Source organism: Rhodnius prolixus, unplaced genomic scaffold (assembly GCF_049639745.1).
Source record: "Rhodnius prolixus isolate KJV_2025 unplaced genomic scaffold, Rpr scaffold_7, whole genome shotgun sequence".
In the NCBI taxonomy this organism is placed as follows: Eukaryota; Metazoa; Arthropoda; class Insecta; order Hemiptera; family Reduviidae; genus Rhodnius; species Rhodnius prolixus.
In genome coordinates this window covers 24,389,384-24,410,683 of record NW_027411582.1, presented here as the reverse complement: position 1 = coordinate 24,410,683, position 21,300 = coordinate 24,389,384, and the positions used below count along the sequence as shown (strand labels likewise).

Below are 21,300 nucleotides of genomic sequence, written 5' to 3'. Positions count from 1 at the left end.
ACTTTATAAGAGAACAAAATGCCATTCTCGTAATATGATGTTTACAGAGGGATATATAGCGAGTCCAATCTCAGAAGAAACCATGACCCAAAAATAGTTTAACTCTCAATATCTTCTTAATTTATGGATCTGCAGATCAAACAAGTATATGTTATTACTGAGGAAAATAAAGTGTATATGAGAACAAAATGCCATACTCCTAATATGTTGCTTACAAAGGGATATATAGCGAGTCCAATCTCAGAAGAAACCATGAACCAAAAAAAGTTCAACTCTCAATATCTTCTCAATTCTTGGATCTGCAGACCAAACAACTATATGTTATTACTGAGGAAAACAAACTGTATAAGAAAACAAAATGCCATTCTCGTAATATGATGTTTACAAAGGGAGATATAGCGAGTCCAATTTCAGAAGAAACCATGACCCAAAAAAAGTTTAACTCTCAATATCTTCTCAATTCGTGGATCTGCAGACCAAACAACTATATGTTATTACTGAAGAAAACAAACTGTATAAGAGAACAAAATGCCATTCTCGTAATATGATGTTTACAAAGGGAGATATAGCGAGTCCAATTTCAGAAGAAACCATGACCCAAAAAAAAGTTTAACTCTCAATATCTTCTTAATTTGTGGAACTGCAGATCAAACAACTATATGTTATTACTGAGGAAAACAAACTGTATAAGAGAACAAAATGCCATTCTCGTAATATGATGTTTACAAAGGGAGATATAGCGAGTCCAATTTCAGAAGAAACCATGACCCAAAAAAAGTTTAACTCTCAATATCTTCTCAATTCGTGGATCTGCAGACCAAACAACTATATGTTATTACTGAGGAAAACAAACTGTATAAGAGAACAAAATGCTATTCTCGTAATATGATGTTTACAAAGGGAGATATAGCGAGTCCAATTTCAGAAGAAACCATGACCCAAAAAAAGTTTAACACTCAATATCTTCTTAATTTGTGGAACTGCAGATCAAACAACTATATGTTATTACTGAGGAAAACAAACTGTATAAGAGAACAAAATGCCATTCTCGTAATATGATGTTTACAAAGGGAGATATAGCGAGTCCAATTTCAGAAGAAACCATGACCCAAAAACAGTTTAACTCTCAATATCTTCTCAATTCGTGGATCTGCAGACCAAACAACTATATGTTATTACTGAAGAAAACAAACTGTATAAGAGAACAAAATGCCATTCTCGTAATATGATGTTTACAAAGGGAGATATAGCGAGTCCAATTTCAGAAGAAACCATGACCTAAAAAAAGTTTAACTCTCAATATCTTCTTAATTTGTGGATCTGCAGACCAACCAACTATATGTTATTACTGAAGAAAACAAACTGTATAAGAGAACAAAATGCCATTCTCGTAATATGATGTTTACAAAGGGAGATATAGCGAGTCCAATTTCAGAAGAAACCATGACCCAAAAAAAGTTTAACTCTCAATATCTTCTTAATTTGTGGAACTGCAGATCAAACAACTATATGTTATTACTGAGGAAAAAAAACTGTATAAGAGAACAAAATGCCATTCTCGTAATATGATGTTTACAAAGGGAGATATAGCGAGTCCAATTTCAGAAGAAACCATGACCCAAAAAAAGTTTAACTCTCAATATCTTCTCAACTCGTGGATCTGCAGACCAAACAACTATATGATATTACTGAGGAAAACAAACTGTATAAGAGAACAAAATGCCATTCTCGTAATATGATGTTTACAAAGGGAGATATAGCGAGTCCAATTTCAGAAGAAACCATGACCTAAAAAAAGTTTAACTCTCAATATCTTCTTAATTTGTGGATCTGCAGACCAACCAACTATATGTTATTACTGAAGAAAACAAACTGTATAAGAGAACAAAATGCCATTCTCGTAATATGATGTTTACAAAGGGAGATATAGCGAGTCCAATTTCAGAAGAAACCATGACCCAAAAAAAGTTTAACTCTCAATATCTTCTTAATTTGTGGAACTGCAGATCAAACAACTATATGTTATTACTGAGGAAAAAAAACTGTATAAGAGAACAAAATGCCATTCTCGTAATATGATGTTTACAAAGGGAGATATAGCGAGTCCAATTTCAGAAGAAACCATGACCCAAAAAAAGTTTAACTCTCAATATCTTCTCAACTCGTGGATCTGCAGACCAAACAACTATATGATATTACTGAGGAAAACATACTGTATAAGAGAACAAAATGCCATTCTCGTAATACGATGTTTACAAAGGGAGATATAGCGAGTCCAATCTCAGAAGAAACCATGACCCAAAAAAAGTTTAACTCTCAATATCTTCTTAATTTGTGGAACTGCAGATCAAACAACTATATGTTATTACTGAGGAAAACAAACTGTATAACAGAACAAAATGCCATTCTCGTAATATGATGTTTACAAAGGGAGATATAGCGAGTCCAATCTCAGAAGAAACCATGACCCAAAAAAAGTTTAACTCTCAATATCTTCTTAATTTGTGGATCTGCAGATCAAACAACTATATGTTATTACTGAGGAAAACAAACTGTATAAGAGAACAAAATGCCATTCTCGTAATATGATGTTTACAAAGGGATATATAGCGAGTCCAATCTCAGAAGAAACCATGACCCAAAAAAAGTTTAACTCTCAATATCTTCTTAATTTGTGGAACTGCAGTTCAAACAACTATATGTTATTACTGAGGAAAACAAACTGTATTAGAGAACAAAATGCCATTCTCGTAATACGATGTTTACAAAGGGATATATAGCGAGTCCAATCTCAGAAGAAACCATGACCCAAAAAAAGTTTAACTCTCAATATCTTCTCAATTCGTGGATCTGCAGACCAAACAACTATATGTTATTACTGAGGAAAATAAAGTGTATATGAGAACAAAATGCCATACTCCTAATATGTTGCTTACAAAGGGATATATAGCGAGTCCAATCTCAGAAGAAACCATGAACCAAAAAAAGTTCAACTCTCAATATCTTCTCAATTCTTGGATCTGCAAACCAAACAACTATATGTTATTACTGAGGAAAACAAACTGTATAAGAAAACAAAATGCCTTTCTCGTAATATGATGTTTACAAAGGGAGATATAGCGAGTCCAATTTCAGAAGAAACCATGACCCAAAAAAAGTTTAACTCTCAATATCTTCTCAATTCGTGGATCTGCAGACCAAACAACTATATGTTATTACTGAGGAAAACAAACTGTATAAGAAAACAAAATGCCATTCTCGTAATATGATGTTTACAAAGGGAGATATAGCGAGTCCAATTTCAGAAGAAACCATGACCCAAAAAAAGTTTAACTCTCAATATCTTCTTAATTTGTGGATCTGCAGATCAAACAACTATATGTTATTACTGAGGAAAACAAACTTTATAAGAGAACAAAATGCCATTCTCGTAATATGATGTTTACAGAGGGATATATAGCGAGTCCAATCTCAGAAGAAACCATGACCCAAAAATAGTTTAACTCTCAATATCTTCTTAATTTATGGATCTGCAGATCAAACAAGTATATGTTATTACTGAGGAAAATAAAGTGTATATGAGAACAAAATGCCATACTCCTAATATGTTGCTTACAAAGGGATATATAGCGAGTCCAATCTCAGAAGAAACCATGAACCAAAAAAAGTTCAACTCTCAATATCTTCTCAATTCTTGGATCTGCAGACCAAACAACTATATGTTATTACTGAGGAAAACAAACTGTATAAGAAAACAAAATGCCATTCTCGTAATATGATGTTTACAAAGGGAGATATAGCGAGTCCAATTTCAGAAGAAACCATGACCCAAAAAAAGTTTAACTCTCAATATCTTCTCAATTCGTGGATCTGCAGACCAAACAACTATATGTTATTACTGAAGAAAACAAACTGTATAAGAGAACAAAATGCCATTCTCGTAATATGATGTTTACAAAGGGAGATATAGCGAGTCCAATTTCAGAAGAAACCATGACCCAAAAAAAGTTTAACTCTCAATATCTTCTTAATTTGTGGAACTGCAGATCAAACAACTATATGTTATTACTGAGGAAAACAAACTGTATAAGAGAACAAAATGCCATTCTCGTAATATGATGTTTACAAAGGGAGATATAGCGAGTCCAATTTCAGAAGAAACCATGACCCAAAAAAAGTTTAACTCTCAATATCTTCTCAATTCGTGGATCTGCAGACCAAACAACTATATGTTATTACTGAGGAAAACAAACTGTATAAGAGAACAAAATGCTATTCTCGTAATATGATGTTTACAAAGGGAGATATAGCGAGTCCAATTTCAGAAGAAACCATGACCCAAAAAAAGTTTAACTCTCAATATCTTCTCAATTCGTGGATCTGCAGACCAAACAACTATATGTTATTACTGAAGAAAACAAACTGTATAAGAGAACAAAATGCCATTCTCGTAATATGATGTTTACAAAGGGAGATATAGCGAGTCCAATTTCAGAAGAAACCATGACCCAAAAAAAGTTTAACTCTCAATATCTTCTTAATTTGTGGAACTGCAGATCAAACAACTATATGTTATTACTGAGAAAACAAACTGTATAAGAGAACAAAATGCCATTCTCGTAATATGATGTTTACAAAGGGAGATATAGCGAGTCCAATTTCAGAAGAAACCATGACCCAAAAAAAGTTTAACTCTCAATATCTTCTCAATTCGTGGATCTGCAGACCAAACAACTATATGTTATTACTGAGGAAAACAAACTGTATAAGAGAACAAAATGCTATTCTCGTAATATGATGTTTACAAAGGGAGATATAGCGAGTCCAATTTCAGAAGAAACCATGACCCAAAAAAAGTTTAACACTCAATATCTTCTTAATTTGTGGAACTGCAGATCAAACAACTATATGTTATTACTGAGGAAAACAAACTGTATAAGAGAACAAAATGCCATTCTCGTAATATGATGTTTACAAAGGGAGATATAGCGAGTCCAATTTCAGAAGAAACCATGACCCAAAAACAGTTTAACTCTCAATATCTTCTCAATTCGTGGATCTGCAGACCAAACAACTATATGTTATTACTGAAGAAAACAAACTGTATAAGAGAACAAAATGCCATTCTCGTAATATGATGTTTACAAAGGGAGATATAGCGAGTCCAATTTCAGAAGAAACCATGACCCAAAAAAAGTTTAACTCTCAATATCTTCTTAATTTGTGGATCTGCAGATCAAACAACTATATGTTATTACTGAGGAAAACAAACTTTATAAGAGAACAAAATGCCATTCTCGTAATATGATGTTTACAAAGGGAGATATAGCGAGTCCAATCTCAGAAGAAACCATGACCCAAAAAAAGTTTAACTCTCAATATCTTCTTAATTTGTGGATCTGCAGATCAAACAACTATATGTTATTACTGAGGAAAACAAACTGTATAAGAGAACAAAATGCCATTCTCGTAATATGATGTTTACAAAGGGAGATATAGCGAGTCCAATTTCAGAAGAAACCATGACCCAAAAAAAGTTTAACTCTCAATATCTTCTTAATTTGTGGAACTGCAGATCAAACAACTATATGTTATTACTGAGGAAAAAAAACTGTATAAGAGAACAAAATGCCATTCTCGTAATATGATGTTTACAAAGGGAGATATAGCGAGTCCAATTTCAGAAGAAACCATGACCCAAAAAAAGTTTAACTCTCAATATCTTCTCAATTCGTGGATCTGCAGACCAAACAACTATATGTTATTACTGAGGAAAACATACTGTATAAGAGAACAAAATGCCATTCTCGTAATACGATGTTTACAAAGGGAGATATAGCGAGTCCAATCTCAGAAGAAACCATGACCCAAAAAAAGTTTAACTCTCAATATCTTCTTAATTTGTGGAACTGCAGATCAAACAACTATATGTTATTACTGAGGAAAACAAACTGTATAAGAGAACAAAATGCCATTCTCGTAATATGATGTTTACAAAGGGAGATATAGCGAGTCCAATTTCAGAAGAAACCATGACCCAAAAAAAGTTTAACTCTCAATATCTTCTTAATTTGTGGATCTGCAGATCAAACAACTATATGTTATTACTGAGGAAAACAAACTTTATAAGAGAACAAAATGCCATTCTCGTAATATGATGTTTACAAAGGGAGATATAGCGAGTCCAATCTCAGAAGAAACCATGACCCAAAAAAAGTTTAACTCTCAATATCTTCTTAATTTGTGGATCTGCAGATCAAACAACTATATGTTATTACTGAGGAAAACAAACTGTATAAGAGAACAAAATGCCATTCTCGTAATATGATGTTTACAAAGGGAGATATAGCGAGTCCAATCTCAGAAGAAACCATGACCCAAAAAAAGTTTAACTCTCAATATCTTCTTAATTTGTGGAACTGCAGTTCAAACAACTATATGTTATTACTGAGGAAAACAAACTGTATTAGAGAACAAAATGCCATTCTCGTAATACGATGTTTACAAAGGGATATATAGCGAGTCCAATCTCAGAAGAAACCATGACCCAAAAAAAGTTTAACTCTCAATATCTTCTTAATTTGTGGATCTGCAGATCAAACAAGTATATGTTATTACTGAGGAAAATAAAGTGTATATGAGAACAAAATGCCATACTCCTAATATGTTGCTTACAAAGGGTGATATAGCGGGTGCAATTTCAGATGGTATTATGACCCAAAAAAAAAATTTTAATGTAGTTATTCTGGATGTCTATTTCATAGTAATCGAAAGCGATTTCCACTGCACAATACTTTAATGGTTATCTGAAAGTATTACTGTACCCAGGGATAAATGTGCCTCAATTAGTGGTAAAGGGCAGAAAAAAAAATAAGTACTACAAGTTATAAAGTGTTTACAGTATCCGTGGGAGATGATACAAATTGTAATTCTGTCGAAGAACCATTTGTTTACCGTAAAGTAAGAGATCCAGAGGTACACTTCTCTGTTTGGAACTGAGATACTATAACTAGTTGCGATTTATTTTGGACACCGCAACTCTAAATTCTCATTGGTTTCTAACTTCTCTATTTTATTATGTCCTACGTAACTTTACCAATAATTGCGAGTACTTAATGTTATACTAATCAATACGTAACTTACAACTTTAAGAACATAGTTATACACCAACTTGTTTCAGCAAATAACTTTCACCCCCATAATTATTCTAAGAGTTTTAAAGAAACATTGGTAGCAATAAATACTTTCAAAATTACGAACATTTTTACGGAAATTCTATATGAATTTTTTTTTGTAAATACATGAATCATAACTCAAAACATAACATGTTTACTTGATATAAATGTAAATTGCTAGCGTTCTCTCACTAAAACTTCTTGATCTAATAAAGATCAGCAATATTTACAATAGTAAATGATAGAATTGTCTTCAAAAAGTAACACATTATCTTTAAAAAATGATTAACCAATGCTAAACTGAAATCAAGTTATCTTGTTAAATCACTAAATAGAACCTGGAGAAATCTGAGATTTGAGGCACCATCATCCATGTGGGCCGGTAATCCTACAGTTGCTATAAAATGCTATGTACTAAATACGGGTCAAAATTTACTAGCACCAAAGGCGCTTAACTACCAGTAATATTTTTTAAATTTTTTATATAGCTCCTACCTTTTATTTTTGTCACTTTCATCAACGCCTAGTACTTTTACTTTATCGGAGAGGAATGTGTAATTCTGTTGAGTATCCAGAGCAATCACGGGTACTACAACCAATCAATGGCTCACTAAGCGACGGTTCTATTCCACAGTAGGGTATTATCGGATGAATACAAACCACAGGACTGGGATAAAATTGGAAGATTCGAGAATTTTTTTGAAAAAAAAATAGTTATTTATTTAACAAGTGCGGAAAGTAGTACTTTTCCTCACGCGAGGCAGGGTTTGCACGCACGAGCGAGTGAAGTGAGGAAAATACTTTACACTCGAGTTAAATATTATATTTTTTCTGCAACCATTAGGGTTATTAACTAAAAAAAAATACTAAACAGGAATCACTAGAATCCATTTTAAATTTCTGTAAGGTAACACTATAACCTTTTTAACTGTTACAATTAAAAATATCTAATTATTTATTAAAATATTATTTTTATTTCTATATTCCTTTCAATTTTTATTTTATTTTTTTAATATTCGTTTTTTAATTATTTAGATAAAATAAATTTAAATAAGCTTATTAAAGTTTTACAGAAAATATTTAATAACAAAACTTCTTATATCAAGGAAGCACAATAAAGTTTATCCACTCACTAGTGAGGAAAGTGACACTAATGGGAATTTTTCCCCACTAGTGAGGGAAGTTGGGCATTACACAGCTGATTTTAACCCTCAAACCACAAGATGAATTAACACTAAGGTAGGGTCGGATCCGACCCGATACTATATTTTCTTGCTTACAGTGAAAAACTCAAATATAACTCAAAATAACACATTTATTTCTATATAAAATGTATAAATTTTTTAATAAATTGTATATTTAGAATAGACTAATAAGTGAAGAAATGAACTTGAAAAAGGAACCTTGTCTCAATTAAAATAAAACAGTTTACAAGAAGCTTGAATGAAAATTAAAGTAAAATAGTGGTGTGGTAACAAAATTATCACATTGTTAAGGAAAAAAATCATTTGATTGTTCGCCATTATCAGTGAGAACAAGTAGGACATATTTTCCAATCGTAAGGAGTAATTCCTTTGGAAAACGCTCGTTTTTCAGTCTTTTTTCTTCTAGAGGAAGCGTCAAGGCAAACGCAAGATTCTTGAGAAACGTCGAACGTGCATCTCCAGAGTAACTTTCTTCATTTTTGTTCCACTTGTGCAGGACAAAATGTATAACGTTAATACCAAGGTCGGGTCGGATCCGACCCAGAATCTGATTTACTGAAAGAAATACAAACCTAGAGAGCGGAGAGACCCTTACCGAATCGGCGGAAACAGTGTGGCCTCTTCCTAAGGACTCACAGAAAGGGTATACCGAGTCTAATCGCTAAGAGTTAATTGTGGGGGGAACAATGGAAATTTGTTTTCGCCTCGGGTCGGATCCGACCCGCATCTTGTGGTTCGAGGGTTAATTGAGTAATGAGAACATTCCTACATGGTTGCAGAAAAAATAAACATTTTCTCAAGAATTTTGTAGTAAAGTATTGGCTACAGACTTTTTTGAGTTTTGATTGAGGATGGTAAAAAACAGAAAGATGATGTGGCCTTTTAGATTTAGGGCTGAATTAAGAAGGATTCCCATAAGATCGAAAAATAAGCTGGGAAATTAATTTAATTGATTTTTATTATTTATTTATCCTTTTATTGAAATTTACATCTTTCCTTACAGGGTACAATAAGTAAATGAGATAAATGTATAAATAGCGTGGCAGGCGTGAATGACGGTCATCCATTGATGGCCGCCATTAGTCACCCAGTTGGTCACGGGGCCAACGGCGCCTTAGCCGTCTTCGAGGATTGGAGGGTAGCGTAGTTGAAGACAAGTTTGCAGCTAAAGGGTTGGGATGAAATGAGAGTTTTTGATAAAAATTTCTGCATCGGATTTTGACAAGTTCGGAGATGAGTGGAATTTGGAGATCTGTATGGATTGTGTGGTTGCTAACATAGAATGGGAGCGTCTACTCTGCGGCGGAGTATTTTGTATTGGAGTGTTTGCAGTCTATTGATGTTGGATTTTTTAGCTGTTCCGTAAAGTTCGAGCCCGTAAGTCCATATTGGTGTAAGAAGAGCTGTATAGAGTCGTCGTTTGTTCTGTAGTGAGAGTTTTGAGCGTTTGTCAAGTAGTCTGGCTTAGAAGTTTTGTATCGTTTGTTTAGTTCGGTACGTTTTAAGTCTCGTATGGGGGTTCCCAGGTAAGTCTCTTGTCTAGGTACATTCCAAGGTACCGTACATGGTCGGCTGGTGGGATAGGTGCATGATGTAAGAAGACAGGTGGTGGAAATTGACGTTTTGAGTGTGAAGACTATACGTATTTAGACTTAGTTGGGTTAATTTTTATACGCCAGTTTTCTAACCAAGGTTCTATTGAGTGAAGGTGGGACTGTAGTGAGCGTACTGCGAGGATAGGGGTCAGAGTGTGTGCGGAGAGAATGGCAGTGTCGTCAGCGAAGGTGTAAATAGAGGTATTAAGGTTAGAAGGTAAGTCGGCAGTGTAGATTGTGTAAAGAAGAGGAGCTAAGACACTTCCCTGTGGTACACCAGCAAGGACAGGATAGATGGAAGAGAGAGTAGTGCCTTGGAGAACTTAAAAGAATCTGTCAGAGAGATAAGAGCTGAGTATGAGGTAATAAGTGCTAGGAAGGATGCGTTTGAGTTTCCACAGTGGACCTTCGTGCCAGACTCGGTCAAAGGCTTGCGATACATCGAGGAATACTCCAGCGCAGTATTGTTTTCGTTCGAGTGAAGTAGCGATGGTGTCTACAACACGATGGTCCGGTGTAATTTCGAGAGATTCTACAATTTCGTGGTGGCGTGGTAACAGAAGTCTCTCGAATTGAAAATTATCACTAAAATTGGAATAAGAGTTCATTTTTTGAGTGGCAGAATTATTTTTTAAAGGTGCGTGAAAAAAGTGTAGACAAAGAAAGCTTTAATTTGCTTTTAAATGTTAATGCTCACCAAAAAATGCATGAAAGAAAAACAAATGAAAAAGTTCTTGGACAATTATCCTCTTTATATTATAAATGAGCAGAGGCAAAATGGGCTTGAATAGCTAATGAGATACCCAACATTCTGCTTTCATGCTTAAATTACAGCCTATTTAATGCTAAACCAAGTCGCAACAGCCACAGGTCTCTTGTGACGACGTCATGACAGTTGAAAATGTGATCCCATTACATTATGTAAGAGTACATTACTAACTACTAAAGGATACATAATTATGAATTTACTTTCAACATGTCTTCTAGTAGTGATGTCGCACAGTTTGCATACTAAATTATTTTACTTATCTAAGCTTCAGGTAGAAAGAGAGATATTTGACAATTTACTTTCACTTTACTTTAAGGAAAGTAATACGAGCATGGCAAAATTTTCATAATTAGTTTTCATGGTAAATATCTGAAGAAAATATCTCAATAACGAAAAAAATGCAAGTACCTGAAAAATTATACTTTTATTTGGTTTCAAAATGGGAGTTAATAATAATTTAGCGATCAATATCAAATAACTAGAAACACCACTCTGCCGATTGGATGTTTAACTTTCCAACACGTTGATGTTTATGCGGTGAACAAATGAAAATACGAGGTGTGGCTATTAAATAACGAGACTATTGCTGTAAAACATTTTATTTTAAATTTATACATATTTAGTTATTATCACCTTCAATATACACCATTCCCCTATCCCTACAACGCTCCATGCGAATTTACCATTGTTCGAAACAGTGCTGGAAGTCTTTTTTGTCAGTGACGCGTGCCGCTTTTTCTTTCACAGCTTCAACGGACTGAAATCGTGTTCCATTTAAATGCAAATTTAACTTTGGGAAACAGATCTAAAGTCACATGGGGCCCCAGGTCAGGCGAATAAGGCGGATGGCCCTAAAAACTGGGATGTTGTACTCGGCTAGAAACGTCATTGACAGACAATGCAGTGTGAGCCGGCGCGTTGTCTTGATGGAGAACCCCGTGACTTGTTCTTCCACAAATCGGGTCGTTTTTTTCCTTACTCTTTCACCGAGGTCAGCAAGCACCTCACCGGTAGTAATTTTGATTAATTATAATCGATATTTTCATCCGTTTTGGACGTGTGGAAGGGCGACCCGGGCGGTCATCATCTCCGACGTCTTCTCGAAGCCATCTTGGAAACGCTTGAACCACTCAAAAAACTCGCGCACGTGATTAACATTCATCACCATACAAACTTCTTTTAATAAAAGATAAGTTTCAGTAGCGGTTTTACCAAGTTTTGATGTGAAATTTCACGACAATTCGTTGCTCTACTACATGTGTAGTATCATGTTTTCGCGCAAAACGAAACTAACACCTCTTACACAAACGACGGTTCCGGTCAGAGAGATTTCTCTACAAAACACGTGAGACGCTGTAATCGAAAGAGAAGGCTTTACGCTGCACATCTGTCGGCCGTTAGGATTTGGCGCATGCATAGTTCTTCTGTAGCAGCATCATTCTCGTCATTTAATAGCCACACCTCGTAAAATAAAACACCTATCTTTAAACCACTCTACAAGTACTCTATCCAAGTAAAAAGTGTAGACCTAACAATGCAAGTTTATCTAAATAATTATTTAGGAAACAATAAAAAGAAAAAAAAAACGCGGGCTGCGAACTTATAAGTTTGAGTAGATCTATAGTTACGGGATATGACAACATTGTAAGACGATGATGAAGTGTATTCACATATTATTTATTAAAGCCTTTTTATGGCACATATTGACACTAAATAGAGCCAAAACAGTTCTTTTACGTCGCAGTGGATTTGAATTTTAATAAGTCATTTCTTTTTAAATAAATCCTGGTAACCACAAAGCTAGAAGCTCTTGCCTCAATTTAGCAAGGACTGTGTGCTCTATACAATGGGTCTTCAACCTGGGTTCCGCTCATCATCTATACAATTGTCTTATTAAGATGTTTCTGTATTAAGATTAAATAAAGATACAAGAATAATTTGGCGTATTGGAGTAGAAAAAAGCTTTAATAAACTATTTTATCTGCTACTTAAATATGAGGTTCCTTCAAGAAAGACCAAGGTGCTCCAAGGGTTCCTAAATGTGTAGAAAGGTTGAAGACTCCTGCCCTACACCTACCAAATTTATAAGAGATTTTTTATCATTTGCATAATAAGGTGCCTCTATCAAAAGGTAAGGTAAAGCCTATGAATTGAAAGATTTTCCCATTTATGCGATCCGTCTATTTACTACCATTCTACTGTTCAAAATGTTAAATTATTTTGTAGGAAATATCCTAATCTAAACTAAATACGAATCCTGGCAACTGTTTGAAGATTTGTGATTGAAATTTTTAATTGGTTTTATTTTGTTTGTTTTTATATAAACTCAACAAATGACTCTTCTTCTGTTCAAGGATTCCACAGAATATTCAGTTTTAATGTTCACGTAAGCCACATATCATTCCTTGAAATTGTAGGATAAATATTTAAAACAATGACAAAATGTATACCTTCTACGAGAATTCTTTTTTTTACTAAGAACAAAAAATTAACTAAAAATCTAATGAAGATGATGTTGGAAGGAATCCAAGAAAACATGTTCCTAGTTAGCAGGGAACGGAAATGCTCATGAGAGAACCTATTATGCTCCAAGAATAATGGCAAGATGAATAATGATAGTGGGCTTTGATGAATACAACTGGGAGACATTAATTAGAAGAATAAATTAGACCTAAAAAAAGGTCAGAAAATGTAGACTAAAACTGCCATTTCTAAAATATAACTATAATAGTCGACCATTAAAAATAATATATATATTTTTTGTGTGTAACCCACAGACAATTGTTTAAGATTGACGTAAATCAGTACTGTACACAATCTACTCATCCTCAAACTACTCTTCTCACCTATGCTGACGATACTGCCATCTTATCTACTAACAAAGATCCATTAATAGTTCATAGAAACCTTCAGTCTCACCTCACCTCCTTAGAAAAATGGTTTCAAAAAATGGGGCTATCAAACTGAACGAAACAAAATCTCAGCACATACGTCATGTGACATACTGTGAGATTGAGGCAACCTTAGGCATTAGTTCCACCAGCATATATAAATTATTGCATGATCATTTAGCCGTGAAAAAGGTTTGTTCTCGTTGGATCCCACCATAATCTGACAAAATCTCAAAAAGATGCTCATGTCGATTGGTGCAAACAAATGCTTAAGAAATACAATGGCGGTGCTTCAAAAGATGTGTATAAGATTGTAACAGGTGACGAATCATGGATATATGCGTATGAGCCGGAAACTAAACAGTAGTCGACTGTATGGGTGTTTCAAGATGAACCAAAATCCAACAAAAGTTGTTCGCGCTCGAAGCACTTCGAAACAAATGGTCGCCTATTTTTTTCGGAAAAACTGGTCATGTGGCAACAGTGCCTTTAGAGGAACGAAGAACGGTCAATTCTGAATGGTACACAACCATTTGTTTGCAAGGAAAACAAACAAGTGCCTTCGGATCATTCTTCATCAAGACAATGCCAGCTGTCACACATCTCGTCTAACAACTGACTATTTGAGCACTCAGTTCTGATTTGGCACCAAATGACTTCTTTTTGTTTCCAAACGTCAAGAATAAATTACGGAGGACAACGATTATCGTCGGCAGAAGAAGCCGAAGTTGATGCACTCAAAAACCATGTTTTGGAGGTGTCTCAAGCGGAATGGAATAAAATGTTTTGACAAGTGGTTCGAACGCATGCAGAAGAGTATAGATCATAAAGGAGAATATTTTGAAAAACAATAAAGTCATTTTCAATGACAAATTACTGTTTTTTTATTATTAGGCTCAAAATATAAATAGTGCCCCTCGTAACCTTCACTCTTCGACGCATCACTCTTCCTCCTGTCTTTTACAATTTAAATCCTTTGCCAGTAGTCAACGTAGACCGCTACCTTGGGCTTTACCCTTTAACAGAAGACTTACATGGAACCCTCTCATACTCGACCTTAAGAGAACAGAACTCATCAGACGCTTCGGACAACTGAGAAAAGACTACTCGACAACAGATCAAACTCACTCTTGACCACAAAAGACTTATATATGTAAGTATATTAAAACCAGTCTGGGCTTAAGGCATCGAACTGTGGAGGTTCAACCAAACGCTCAAATCCGCAAAGGATCCCAGTCCTTGCAGTCTAAAATTCTTCGCTCTATAGTAAACGCTCCTTTCTACGTCACCAATCAAACCATTCACAAAGACTTGAACATTCCTTTCGTGCAACACAAGTGGCTGAAACACGATACAGAAAACTCCATCTTAACCTTCAATCTCATCACAATCCCACTTGTACAACATCTATCTTCCAGAACATTTCCAGACAACACTTCCTAGACGTCTTAAAAGACAGTGTGACCTCGCGATCTCCTCTCTGATGACGAGGGTCAGTAGAATTTAGAATGCTTTTGGAGTGTTACCGCTGGGTAACTTCTTCACTCTGATATGTATGATATGTTGCTTATTGTTACCCTTGTTGCTTATAATGCAATGCGTTGATTGTAACTAAATTAAATTATTTTTTTATAAAAATCAGTACTTAAATATGTGATGAGCACTGTATTGTTTACAAGTTAGCTCCAGCTGGGATCAATGGATAAATTTTTTGTGGGCTTGTTCATCCCTATTGTCAAAGTTAAATGATTTTTTTTTTTAAAGTTACATTTACTTTATAAGGATGAGATTAAAGTTTTCTATTAGTGGCTTAAATATGTGGAGGAAAGGGTGATCTGCAAGAATGGAAAGTGTTTTATAAAGTGAAATCTTTCTTGTTTGTATAGTAGACACTGTAATCAGTAGATTGGAGTGGATGCAGCAGCATTCAGTATCTTGGTTAATCTATGCATGAGATTTTTTCTTTTTTTTAAATCCCCTGGGTAGAACGTTGGAGGAGGATAAAAAGCAGCTTGTATAAATAGTGAAAGTGGGTTGTGTAGAGAATGAAAAACTGAAAAGCAAGTGAACAGAATGGACGTTTCAATTTCTGTTGCAAAAAAAAGCCAGTTTGACTCTACGCTCAATGTCAAGATAGAATCACTATCTACTTCAATTCCCAATAGAAATGTTGTTGTCTACTGTTTTTATAACCTGCGCAAAGGTTTCTTGCCCATGAAATTGGTGGTCACATTGTGAGAAGCACCTTTCCTACATTCACCTATACCAGTGATGGCGAACCTATGACCCGCGGGTCAGACACTGGACCCGTGCAAGCTTTTTCACTGACCCACAATTGCTAGGCAACCATTTGTTTGTTTACGCGGGTTGATTTAGATTTTCTAAATGTGTGGATAATTTATATTCTATCTGCATTTTTTTTCCAATCACGCATTGACACAAAAGCAATTTAAATGCTATCCTATAACCTTTAGTTTGGATCATTACAGTTCTAAAACGCAAATGACGACAAATGCTTTTGTAGTAGGGTAAAGTCGGGTGAGATGGCCAATCGGGAGAGATGGCCAACAGCCGAAATTTAACCGAAATATCGTCCGAGGGCGCTGCGTGACCTCTCCAGTGATGAACCTTCATGTCTGACCACAGTGAGTTCATTTTGGTCCGCGTCAAAGCGTTATTAATTAACTCAGAGAATAAAAACATTATCGTCTCAACAAAAAATTTTATGATAGTTGCATATTGCGTGCTGCAGCGAATGTATGTGACGAAATTTTAGTGTTGTTTTTTACATATTAGGAAAGTACAGTAGACATTAATGAATCCTAACTTCTAAAACTGTCAAAAAGTACGCGTTGAGTTATGTTTATCATGTTGGCCATCTCTCTCTAGCATTCGGGACAAATGGCCATACCAACAGTAGGGATAGATGGCCAATTATTTTTACTTTCTTTCTGTTATAGTTTGGCTCAGTTTCCAATTCACTGCAGAAAAATGCCAACTCAGTATAAAAGACAGAACACTAACCGCGAAAATTATACTGAAGAAAATTTGAGATCGTATTAACCCCACACCCAAACTGTCGTCTCTGCAAGAAAACGAGCCAAGTCTGTTGTCACTTTATTAACTTCTCTCAAGCGCATTGCTGTTGTGAAAAACAGAGTTGCAAAGAAATCCAAACCAACAAGAAATACCATCCCCCAAAGAGACAATTCTGAAAGAAAGGATTGTCCGAAAAAGAAAACGCTCACCTTCCCCAACTTCCGATGAAGAGGACGAAACAGGAATCAAATTTGAAGAGGAAAGTGATGCCATTTTAGAAATCGATGAAACTGAATGTACAGGATATTGGGAAAGCTACAACAAGACCAGAAAAAAAAAGATTGGTTGGAATGCATAATATGCCGGAAGTGGTTCCTCGAAAATTGCTCTTCTTTTGCATACGCTTGCCCAAAATTGTAGTAAAAGCGCATTTAAAAAGAAGAATAATAAGTAAATATTAAGTAACCATTCATTTTTTTCTGTTATTTTTACGTTTTACTAGTGCAATTTCATTTACAATATGAGGCCATCTCTCCCAGATGGCCAATTACTATATTTTTTTTTGTAAGAATAAAAAAATGTTTCCCTTAGCATTTTTTCTGAAATTTTTTCCTTATCTTATGTTTGTGAGCGTATGAGGTTTCCAAAAATAAAAATAAAGTAAGCCTAGCCCTTACCAAAAATTTGCAGGCACCCTCCAAATAAAATGGTGGCCATACTTTACCCTATTTGAAATAAAGCAAAAGTGTTTACAAAATATCAAATAAAATGTATAATTTTACTCATATTTTGTTTGTTAAATAAAAATCGACAACCCAAAGCAAATAACCATATTTAGATTTTTCTTCAGATAAAACACACTTTTGTAAGGTTTTGTTCAGGTTATGTTTTGTAAAAAGAGACTTCCATAGCACTTGTTTCGGTCCCGTTTTACTCGTTAAGCCAACTGAATTTTAAAGTTGTTTAGTTTTGAAAATATTCAGTTTAAAATTTCTAAACTTAACTCTTGTGCAAATGGGCATTAGTGACCCAAGAGCTAGTACTGAAAAAAAGAAAATGAACAAAATTTGACCCACGTCTCAAAAAGGTTCGCCATCCCTGGTCTAACCTCTGAGGTAGACATACCGTATCTGTTTAAAAACACAATTACAGTATGAGTCATAAATGTTGAAACAATAACAATATTTATGAATATTATTATGTTTAATAAAAATAAATTAACTACAAAAAATGTGGAAAATCAAAAACAAAATGGAAGGACAGACAAAATAAACAGAAACCTATAACCTCCAATTTTACAACTTTTTAAACAGAAATTGTCCATAAATAAATTTGATACTGAAAATAATAAAAGTACGAGGAAAGAAAATAAGAATTGGAAATAGTTAGTGAGGAAAAAAGAGGCAAATAGTAAATAGAGAGTGGGTCAGTAAGTTGAAACATCTGGTGCTCTTTTATAGCTAGAAAAGAGAGCTTATAGCTCCAACTTTCTAGTTTTATTTTTTTTTTTTCTTTCAGGCAGCGTTAAGAATGTTGACTTTAAAAGTATATCCTTGGCACAGTCTATTTAGTATGGAATCCTCTAGCAAGTAAAGGATATTAGTTTCTTTTAAAAAGGATACAACATGGTTCAGCTTAGTGGAGGGAATATTGCATCTATCTCTATAAGATTATAGATTCTAATCTGTGTCACTGACTGTAGTGATTTATCAGCGGGTTTTCATGTGAATTCAAGCAGAATTGTGAACTTAATTACTTCTATATCCTAAATCCAAAGTAGTGTTTGATTAAAGGTACCTACGGTTTATCCTATTGCACACCTAAATCTGCCTAGATTTAATCAAGAGATATCGAGGAGTATAATGGAATTAAAATTTTCAATCCTAGAGTAGTTCAGCACTACGTTAAGCTTAAAATTTTAATTAAATTTTTAGATTTTTAAGCAACGAAAAAAATAAAAGTTATTATTTTGGTAATAAAATGTTTAAAAAAAACTACGGCTGTGTCATGGACACGGCCGTGTGTTGTACGTGAATACGTATACGTAACGGGTTATATTTTTTATAATATAATAATATATTATTAAGCAGCGGTGTATTTCTTTTGATAGCTTCAATAAGCGCAGAAACCATAGATAATCATACACATCACACTTATGTCCGAATGGATTGTTGACAAACGTCGTAGTGAAACGTGCACTAGCTGCTGCCCAATGTGTCTTCATAATCGACAATCGAACACAATCTATGCCTATACATTCCGTTGTCGATGTAAAAGCGATTTCATCATACACTTGCATAATTTCAACCGCCCCAGCTGCAGATGTACTGGACACCGTCGTTGATCCGCTCGGCCGCATTCATTCTTTTACGTTCCTAGGCACAGCTTTATGGTGTTTTATTATTACCATTCGATTGTTCTTGAGAAGCCCTTTCCAACCGTATACGATCTCTGTACGAGGGTCGTTTGAAAAGTCCGTGCAAAGTCAGAGAGATAGCACCACTGGCGCGTATCGAGGTTATGTTTAGTTAGTAGCATCTCTTGGAAGAACACACACCAAGTTTCAGCCAGATCGGTCTATTTCTTTGTGTTTGGCATTCGTTTGAATCGAGGAAGTCGAGTGATTTTCAAAAAATGGACGAAAAAGAATTTACTACTTTATGAAAGGCAAAACGCCTAAGGAGACTAAAGAGAAGCTTGATAAACATTATGGTGACTCTGCACCTTCGATTAGAACAGTTTATAAGTGTGGATGAAACATGGATACATCACTACACTCCTGCGGGGGAATCTGCGCCAAAAAAGGCGAAAACCGTTCCTTCGGCCGGAAAGATTATGGCGACTGTCTTTTGGGATTCGCAAGGAATAATCCTCATCGACTAACTGGAAAAGGGTAAAACTATTACAGGTGCATATTATTCATCGTTATTGGACCGTTTGAAAACCGAGCTGCAAGAAAAACGCCCACGATTGGCCCACAAAAAAGTCCTTTTCCATCACGACAACGCACCAGCTCACACCTCAGCAGTTGTGGTCGCAAAATTAATGGAAATAGGGTTCCAACTCGTTTCACATCCCCCCTATTCTCCAGACTTGGCTTCCTCAGACTACTATTTGTTCCCCAATATGAAGAAATGGGTGGCGGGAAAAAGATTTTATTCAAACGAGGAGGTGATTGCAGAAACGAATGGCTATTTTTCAGACTTGGACAAATCCTATTATTCGGAAGGGATCAACAAACTAGAGCAGCGTTGGACGAAGTGTATAAGCCTAAAAGGAGACTATGTTGAAAAATAAAAAAGGTTTACCCCAAAAAATTAAGTAGTTTTTATTTTTTCACGGACTTTTCAAACGACCCTCGTATTTGGTTTTGGCTTTTCGACGCTTATAGGCCGACATTATATATTTTTGATAATATATTTTTATTCTAACACCTTATTATATTCACTGTCACCATTTTACACTGTTTTATATTCAATCGATAGATTGTGTGATTAAAACTTAAACGAACATCGTAGCTTCTCCGAGTCAAAAGTTATACCAAATTGCAAATCTCGATACGCAGCAAAATGATCTCAAAATGGCGGCGCTTTCCCCTCCAACGCGCGCGATGAGTCACAGTCCTCGCTTATCGTAATGAATCCTTTGATCCTTTAGCTATCCAGTGGTCTAATTTAATTTTGGATGTAGACGATAGATTCGAAACTATAATGCCAAACTGTATCCCCCCGATTTTGTTATCATTAGGTTTTTTGGATTGCCTCCATATGATAGCAAATTTAAAGACGTATTCACGTCAAAAATCTGTATTATGATTTAAAATAAAACAGTTTTCAATTTTTTCTTCGAAATTCTAATGTAGGCTCACTATAACAAAAAGAATTTTGATAGAACGAAACGTTCCAGAGAATACTCAGCAATTAAACTGCCCAACCATTATTCTCAGAAAGAATTATGTGCACTCATTTTTATGTAAATAATACAAAATTGCCTCAAAGAACTAAAAAATTCCATTCACAAAGCCCAGAGATCTGTTTGTGACAGTGATTAATACACTAAGAAACGAACTCTATTCAACATATTTATTTGGTGGGCTACCAATGAGTGTAGCTTCAACACTCTTTGCTATATATTATTAATCTATGCATAGTTGTAATTGTATTACGTAAAATCAGGAAAAAGAAAAAAAGAATCAAATCAATTAGAGGCTAAGGGAATAACTGTCTGCTTTTTACTTTATATATTTTAATTTATACTAAATTATTTCTGTTGGCAGACATGTGGTGGAGAAGAAGAACTGTGCTCATCTGCTTCTTTTTCAGCCTGATTGTCAGCTTGGAAGGTCAGGCTTCGAAACTAGGTAAGCTCCAAGATTCAGATTATTTAAAATAGTATCATTCTATTCTTGAAATTTAACACGAAATTCAACTCTAACATAAATAAAAATTGATAGGAACAACAGCTTTCTTGATAAAATGATGCACTCTACTAATAATTTACTTCAACTGCTAACTTACTTCTCTTCCTCGCAGCTAACTCCAGAAATATGTAGATGCTGAATCTGATTAAATAATATTTCATTTAACAGCATTAATGAACTTATTTAACTTTTTTTTTTAATGGGTC

The 21,300-nt window shown here is 34.8% G+C and overlaps 1 protein-coding gene across 5 annotated transcripts in view; it reads left to right on the top strand.

Moving 5' to 3' along the window:
* LOC141447239 (vascular endothelial growth factor receptor 1-like) overlaps positions 1-21,300 on the top strand; it is a 534,132-nt gene that overhangs the window by 405,649 nt on the left and 107,183 nt on the right. For all 5 annotated transcript variants that reach the window (XM_074114561.1, XM_074114562.1, XM_074114558.1 and 2 more), the window contains one exon: positions 20,951-21,034. In XM_074114561.1, coding sequence (XP_073970662.1) covers positions 20,953-21,034 — 82 coding nt within the window. In that variant the 5' untranslated portion in view covers positions 20,951-20,952. The remainder of the gene's footprint in view (positions 1-20,950; positions 21,035-21,300) is intronic.